Consider the following 7,868-nt stretch of genomic DNA (forward strand, 5'->3'; position numbering starts at 1 on the left):
TTCAGAATTTACAGACCACATCACACTTGACGAAGCTGTTACTTCTTCCATTTATTTTGAAACCAAAATATGTCTGAACATTAGCTTGAAAAACTACTGAATCCAACTGTATCCTCTTGTCCTCAGTCATCACTGGGATCTAACGAGATCTTATTGTTACTTACGTTGCGGAGGATGTAATGACAAAAATAAGATTTTTCTAAATTCACAAAACATGAGTTTTCATTAATATAGTCATTATAAGAAAAAAAAAGATCTCATTATTAGTCATCGGAGAACAAGTTTTATATCAGTCTTTTAGAAGCCAGTATTTACTTCCTAAATCTTAGAACATATTTAATCATAACTAAGATCATTTTTGAGTTAAATCAAATAAGAAACGTCAAGTTATTGTTGGGCATCTTTAATTCACGCAAACAATATTCAAAGTTTTCATTTTCACATCAACATTGAAAATATAATTTTCCAAACTAACAAAAAGAGCATTTTGGAAGCTTCACCCTTATCAAAAATATTACTTTATGAACGCGCGCGTGAACAGAGCTCAGTCAAAGTTCAGTCTGAAGGTCTTCTCCTGCTCTTTACGCTGACTGTCGCACATCTTGGACACTTCCTCCACTCGTCTCTGCAGCAGGACCGAGTTCTGGTCCACCCACTGAAGAGAGTCCATGTGAGCGTTGAGGATTTTACAAATCTGCTGGAGCTGAGGAGGGAAACAAAAGTTATAAACATGATACGGAGACAAAGTTCTGCAGATCTTACCGGGTCGCTGGTGTCTGCGGGTCCGCTGGACGTGTTCAGATGTTCGATGATCTCCTTCAAGTCCTGAGACATCCTCTTCAGTTGGGCGTCGACGTTCTCCGCCAGCTTGTACGTCCGTTCCCGCTCCTCGTCGGCGTTCTGCATGTAGATGGTCCCGCTCTGCTCCTTCACCGACTCCTCCAGCGGACACAGAAGGTCCTCCAGCTCCTTCTGCTGGGACAGGATGAAGTCCAGCTCCTGGTCCAGCCTCTTCTGGTCCAGCTTCACCTTCTCCATCTCCTTGTGCAGGGACGTGATCTTCTCTCCATTCTCCACCAGCATCCTGTCCCAGGCGTTCACCTGCGTGGCCTGCTGCAGGAAGTGTCTCTCCTGGTCCTCCAGCTCCAGACTCCACTTGTTGATCAGACCCTCGAGCTGGGCGTAGGTCATGACCGGCGGGGCTGCCGCGATAGTCGGGATCACGGCTGTCGTGGCGGTGACGGCGCTGGACGTCGGTTTGATCCCGAGCGTGAAACCGGGGACGGCGGCGATGGTGGCGGCGGGAGCTGTGACGGCGGCGGTGGACGCCGGGATGGACGTGGCGGCGCCCAGAGGCTTGAGCATGAACGCCAGCCCGCTACTGGCCGAGGCGGCGGCGGGCGCGATGGAAGCCACGGGCGTTGGAGCGACGCCCAGAGAGAAGCCTGTGGTGATGGCGGCGGCGGAGGCGGGAGCTGTGGGTGCCGGGGTCGAGAAGAGCGAGGGGGTCGGCGCCGGAGCCATCTGGGTGGTCACAGCCGGGGCTGGAGTCAACGACGGTTTGATCCCGAAAGAGAATCCACCTCCAGCTGGAGCGGCAGCGGCGGCGGCGGCAGCGATGGTGTTGGTGGCGGGCTGGCCGCCCAGACTGAGGGTCGGAACACCAGCGCCGAACGAAAACCCTCCTCCTGCGGGGGCTGCCGTGCTCTGAGGCTTGGCGTGGGTCATGCTGAACCCCCCGAATGAAGCGGTGGACGCTATAGTCGCCGGTGCGGCGGCGGTCGGTGCGATGGCCGCCTGGGGTTGAGCTTGAGGAACGGCGCCGAAGTTGAACCCTCCACCTGCAGGGGCTGCAGCACTTCCCATAGGGAACCCTGACCCGGGGGCAGGGGTCATAGTAGAGCCCAGGGTCAGGGCTGCAGCGGTAGTTTGGGGAGCTGTGCCCAGGCCGAATGGAGAAGCCGCAGCTGGGGTACCGAAAGAGAACCCACCGGTGGCCGGGGTGCTCTTAGCCGGGGTGCCGAAGCTGAAGCCCCCGGTGGCGGCGGCAGGGTTACTTCCGGTCGGCGCGGCTGCCCCGAAAGAGAAACCAGAGTCTCCTGCGCCCGGCGGGGCGGCCCCGGGCATCCCGAATCCCGGGGCGGGAGCGGCGGCGGCGGCATTCGGGGTCCCGAAGGCGAACCCGCTGTTGGCCTGTCCGAAGTTGAAGCTCATTTTTTACAACGAAATCCGTTTGGATGTTTTCCAAAATGGACACCAGCTTTTGGCGGGCGGCACGCGAGCCTGTACAAGTGTCTCGCGGCGCCTTCACTGGATAAATCCAGACACTGAGATGATCCACGAGAGTTCTTAGATTACCGTCTCTGGTGTGACGTCACAGAAACAAACCCGAAAGCATTTTAATCCAAAACGTGGCTGGACGTTGACAAGCGGAAGATTTCATGTAAAAGGAAATGACGTCAATGTTGCGCTTCCGGTGTGCAACAATAATCCTGCACTTTGCTAAACGTTCCGGGCTCGTAGTTTTTACATTTCTGTTGCGATATTATTTTATTTTTTTACTAGAACGAAGCTATTTTAATGGCATTATTAAACATTTACCCTATATTTAACGCTTCTCTAAATAAAGTCAAGAAAGTTAGCATACGCAGTGAAATGATGAGCCATCATAAATATAATAAAAAAACAAACAATTTTCAAACAAGATGATCACAGCAACACTTTAAAAAAATATGATCATTAACTCGAATAAAGAATGAAGAGCGATGATTAAGGGATTTAAAAGTGTGCTGCTGCTGCTTTGGGGGGAGTTACCATCTTGACCGCTTTGCGTGCTCTTGGATCCAGGACAAGTTGCTCAAGGATTAGCTTCATATGTTTTTTGAGTGTTTAATAATTCAATATACGAAACTTAACATGTAGTCTGGAATACTTTATTTATTTTACTCTGCAGCGTAGCCTGTCATGCTAGTAGTTGACACCTTATGAACATTGTGTTCAACTGTATCTGCGCTGACGTTAGCCAGTTAGCTCATGGTTGCTGTCATTGCATGCGAGGCTACATTTTGATGCAATATTTCTCCTCACTTTTTTATTTTTTGGACAAGTGAGCTGTTAAAATGAGGCTCTTAAGGTTCCTGAGGAGCAGTCTGACCATCGGAAAGGACATAGATTATTACTCCAAATTTTCTCCTTCTCCTCTGTCGATGAAGCAATTTTTAGATTTTGGTGAGTATTTTCACATTTGCAATACACGAAATGCATTTTTTCTTTGCTTATTAATTCAATTTTTAGATTTTGGTGAGTATTTTCACATTTGCAATACACGAAATGTATTTTTTCTTTGCTTATTAATTCAATTATCTCGTTGATTTTTGAGTTTGATACTTGCTATATGGAGGTTCTAGGTGAAGATGTTTTAATGCATTATTGGCTTAAGATGTTATTTTTATGGAGTCCTTTTCTTTGTAGGTTCTGAGAATGCATGTGAGAAAACCTCCTTCAACTTCCTCAGACAGGAGCTTCCTGTCAGGCTCGCCAACATCATGAAGGAGATCAACTTGTTGCCTGATAACTTGCTGGGGACTCCATCGGTGCGACTGGTCCAGAGCTGGTACACAAGTTACAAGTTCACGTTTGTTGAGCTGCGATCATTTATGAAGGTGTTTGTCATCAACAGGTACATGCAAAGTCTGCAGGACATCCTGGAGTTCAAAGACAGGAACACAGACGACGAAAAACTGGCATACGAGTGAGACCATTTTCTGGATTGAGCTGGTCTTTCTGTTTTTCTTCTCTCTGATGGATCTTCTGTAGTTTTACAGACGCCGTCATCAAGATCAGAAATCGACACAACGACGTCATACCCACGATGGCGCAGGGAGTCGTGGAGTACAAGGAAGCGTACGGGACTGACCCGGTGGTCAGCCAGAATGTTCAGTACTTCCTGGACCGGTTCTACATGAGCAGGATCTCCATCAGGATGCTGCTCAACCAGCACAGTGAGTGACAGCCAGTTTGAACATGAGGAGTGAGTGGGATAGTAATGTTGTCATGAGACAATTTATACATAATCTGGAAGTAAATGATGCTAAAGAGTTCTTTAGATGAAAGCAAACATGTGTTCATCTTTCAGTAAAATAATATGTTCTCTACCTAAATAAAGACTTTAATAATCAGAGATGAAATATGGAAGATAAGTTTTAATGGTTTATTTTCTACCCGATTGTTTGTTATTTAATAACGTTTTTTTTAAAATAAATCTTTAATTTGAATTGAAGGTCAAACTGTATTCTTAACTATAAAGAGACTACAAACTATTTAACATTTGAAAAATATAATTATGACCATTATTATCTGTTTCATTTGAGTCTTTCTGTAGCTGAGATTTTCCTTCATTACAATAATATAATTGTAATATATTATATCTTCTAAAACTTTCATAAAATGTTTCATATATTTTTTAAGAGCTATGTTTATTATTATTTAAACTAATGGCTGCAAGGAAGACATTCACTACAAGAGGGATACACATTTGTAAATTAAAATAATTTTAAAATAGTGATTTCTGATAATAGTTGTTTGTGTTTGTGTACAGCGCTGCTATTTGGCGGGAAAGTGAAGTTCAACCCAGCTCACCCCAAGCAAATCGGCAGCATCGACCCTCACTGCAGTGTCAGCGAAGTCGTCAGAGGTGAGCATGTCCAAGAAAGAAAGGACCTTTTAAAGTGTCTAACACTCTCCTGGTCTCTCTGCAGATGCGTATGAGAACGCTCGTAACCTGTGTGACCGATATTACATGAACTCTCCCGAGCTGATCCTGGATGAGTTTAATGGTATTTTACTTTTGATCTCTCGTGTATCCAACTGTTCCCCGTTCACACACGTCCTCTTGTGTCCCCAGTGGAAGAGAAGGGAAGTCCCATCACCGTCGTCTACGTTCCATCTCACTTGTACCACATGGTGTTCGAGCTCTTCAAGGTACCTTCTTGTAAGTCCTCCCTGATGACATCATGGACTCATGCGTGTGCTTGACTTAGAACGCCATGCGAGCCACAATGGAGATGCACGGAGACTCCATAAACTACCCCCCCATCCACGCTCAGGTGGCCCTGGGCTCCGAGGACCTCACCGTGAAGGTGACTTCATTTGATGTCCTGGGTTCTTTGATCTCCTGTAACACCATGATATGTTCTCCAGGTGAGCGACCGAGGAGGAGGAGTTCCTCTGCGCAAGATCGACCGTCTCTTCACCTACACCTACTCCACCGCTCCACGGCCCAGCATCGGCGGCTCCAGCGCCGCTCCTCTGGTTAGTCCTGTTTCCTTGGACCTAAATAATGAATTACGTTTTCATTCATTAATTTCTCTTAATTCTATTTTAATCATAACAAATAATCTTAACCAAAAAACTAGGCGTGCAAGTATGAAACAACAGAAAGTGAGAGGGAAGTAAAAGTCATTTAGAATAAGTATAAATATCTAGATAAAATAAGTATAAATACCTAGGTTTTTTTCCCCACTACTTTTCATCCAGTATTTATTGTCATTTAATTTGATTAAAAATGCATTTAGCACTTTTATTTGTTTACATATTGTTGTGTTAACCACAGATGCAGATGTTTTCTCTTAAATCATGTATAATCTTGATTAATAATTGTGGTAAGAATATTACTAAAAACAATCATGATTACAATTGTGCTCATAATTGTCTGGAGTTCTCTTCTACTTCTCATCTACTCTCTAGTCTTTTAGTAAGTAAGTAATTATTTACTTTTCTCAGACCAGGGTCATGAAGCACTTGAACAAACAAAAACAAAAGACAGTTAAAATATATGCTTTAAAAGGCCAAGATAACATAAGACAAACACGTACAGAACAGAACGTTTTTGGTCGCCTCACATATATTATTGATGTATATTATGAACAATTTGGGTCCCAGTACTGATCCTTGTGGAACTCCACATTTAATTGCATTAGATTTTACATGATCTACTTGAGAAAAGGAACGTATATTGGCAAGAATCCGCAGATATGACGTGTATCACAATGCAGAAGACGAGATCTATTGCAATAATGTAGGAACAAGGATATATTTGTAGTATTGTCCGAGTACTTGACTCTGGTGTTGCAGAATCTACAGACCACATGACTCTTGACCAAGTTTTAACTGCTTTCATTTGGATTGAAACAAAACATTTTCAAACATCAAAGCTGCTGGAGTCAAACAGGATTTTATTCTTTCTTCAGTCAAGCTTTGGAACGATCTTCCTCTCTCTCTGTGCTTTATGGATCTACTGACTCCCTCAAGAAACATCTGAAGAAATTTTTATTTGTACAGGCTTTTTTCTGAGACTCCTGTGTTGTTCTTGGTGTTATCTTGATCTTTAAAGTATATGTTTTATTGAGTTTTGTTTTTATTGTTAAGCGATTGTTTTGTGACCCTGGTCTGGAAAAGCACTCTTCAAATATAAATTACTTACTTACTTAACTTCTGAGGAAGTAATGCCTGCTGCCATCTAGCGGCCGGAAGCTTAGTTGCAGAACAAAAATAAACATTTGTTATTCGTAAATGAAAAAAAGAAAAAGATAATAATCAAATTATTTTATTTAATACACATTTATAAATGAACTATGATAAAATAAAATGTGATTTGAAATTATAATATATAATGTATAGTTTTATTAAATTTTCTTTTATAAAATGAATGTGGTGCTGTTGAATATGGTATCATGAAAAATAAAACATCACATAAATTAAGTGTATCAATATTTTCTTACACCGTACTTGTACATACTGTTCCTATCTAAGTAACTCTTTATCCATCCTTGTGTAGGCCCTTGTCTTCCATAGATTTCTAGCTTAGATATCAGGATATGATTATCAATTCTATCTTTTTTTAATCCAAAAAAAACAAATTGGTTATCGCCCAATAATTTATTATCTACATGTCATTATCTAACCCCCGTAAGGTTTGTCTTACACTTGACAGTTGTGAATGTTTGCACCCTTGTTCATCTGCTGGAATCTAACGTACCCTGGCTTGTGTTTCCAGGCGGGCTACGGTTACGGTCTCCCAATCTCCCGACTCTACGCCCGCTACTTCCAGGGGGACCTGAAGCTCTACTCTCTGGAGGGCTACGGCACCGACGCTGTCATCTACATCCGGGTAGGAGATCTCAGACCGTGTGTTCAAAAGCTTCATTCATTCATTCGTTCTTCTGTTCTTCAGGCACTTTCCACCGAGTCCATCGAGAGGCTCCCCGTGTACAACAAGTCGGCGTGGAAACACTACAAGACCATCCACGAGGCCGACGACTGGTGTGTCCCCAGCAAGGAGCCCAAAGATATGACCACGTTTCGGAGCTTCTAGAGTCCAGGACGGAAGAGAGTGCCGTGGTTCTGGTTCTACAAGAGGAACGTCGTAGTAGATTCTCTCCTAGAGTAGCAGAGTTCTGGACTCGTCTTTGCCTTTCAGTCCTCCTGTGTTCACCGGATCAATCCTGCTATAGTTGTAGTTCCAACTAGTGCAAACAATTTATGGTCGACTGTGAACTGAACTCCAACCTTGTCAACTTGTTTACTTTCATTAATGTCTGTGAATAACTGAAGTCTTAAATGTCTGTTGCTCGCCTGCACTTTCGTGAAAAACCTGTTACATGAACGCACTGCTTGTTTTTTAAAAGGGGATTCACTGTTTCAAGGTTTTTTTCATTTGTTTATATCAACTTTTAGGTCAGTGGAGGAAGAGTTTTGAATAAGCTAACATGTTTAAAATGGCGAGGGTTGCTGGTTCATTTTTATGGTCTGCAGTGTTTCATCATTGATGCTCATCTCTGTGAATAAAAGCACTTGTTGTTGCTTCTTTA

General features: G+C 43.4%; 2 protein-coding genes across 2 annotated transcripts; one reads left to right on the plus strand and one right to left on the minus strand.

The window, feature by feature from the left end:
* Positions 1-387: 387 nt before the first annotated feature.
* Positions 388-2,443, minus strand: nup62l (nucleoporin 62 like). The gene is made up of 2 exons (XM_087803724.1): positions 763-2,443; positions 388-703 (listed from the first exon to the last, which is right to left on the minus strand). The coding sequence occupies exons 1-2, from the start codon at positions 2,212-2,214 to the stop codon at positions 545-547; spliced, it is 1,611 nt and encodes a 536-aa protein (XP_087659850.1). The 5' UTR covers positions 2,215-2,443; the 3' UTR covers positions 388-544.
* Positions 2,444-2,550: 107 nt separating this feature from the next.
* Positions 2,551-7,868, plus strand: pdk1 (pyruvate dehydrogenase kinase, isozyme 1). The gene is made up of 11 exons (XM_087803726.1): positions 2,551-3,228; positions 3,472-3,613; positions 3,680-3,751; positions 3,817-4,001; positions 4,598-4,693; positions 4,758-4,835; positions 4,904-4,980; positions 5,040-5,138; positions 5,200-5,310; positions 7,055-7,168; positions 7,232-7,868. The coding sequence occupies exons 1-11, from the start codon at positions 3,120-3,122 to the stop codon at positions 7,370-7,372; spliced, it is 1,224 nt and encodes a 407-aa protein (XP_087659852.1). The 5' UTR covers positions 2,551-3,119; the 3' UTR covers positions 7,373-7,868.

This window comes from Callionymus lyra, chromosome 12 (assembly GCF_982586985.1).
Source record: "Callionymus lyra chromosome 12, fCalLyr1.hap1.1, whole genome shotgun sequence".
Classification (NCBI taxonomy): domain Eukaryota; kingdom Metazoa; phylum Chordata; class Actinopteri; order Syngnathiformes; family Callionymidae; genus Callionymus; species Callionymus lyra.

What these genes read in the sequence shown, in the direction of transcription:
- pdk1 (XM_087803726.1), top strand. Translation starts at nt 3,120, where the DNA reads ATGAGGCTCTTAAGGTTCCTGAGGAGCAGTCTGACCATCGGAAAGGAC. An exon ending in TGTCAGCGAAGTCGTCAGAG is followed by an intron (nt 4,694 to 4,757) that starts GTGAGCATGTCC and finishes GTCTCTCTGCAG; the next exon opens with ATGCGTATGAGAACGCTCGT. An exon ending in CCGAGGACCTCACCGTGAAG is followed by an intron (nt 5,139 to 5,199) that starts GTGACTTCATTT and finishes TATGTTCTCCAG; the next exon opens with GTGAGCGACCGAGGAGGAGG.
- nup62l (XM_087803724.1), bottom strand. Translation starts at nt 2,214, where the DNA reads ATGAGCTTCAACTTCGGACAGGCCAACAGCGGGTTCGCCTTCGGGACC. An exon ending in CCGCAGACACCAGCGACCCG is followed by an intron (nt 704 to 762) that starts GTAAGATCTGCA and finishes TTCCCTCCTCAG; the next exon opens with CTCCAGCAGATTTGTAAAAT.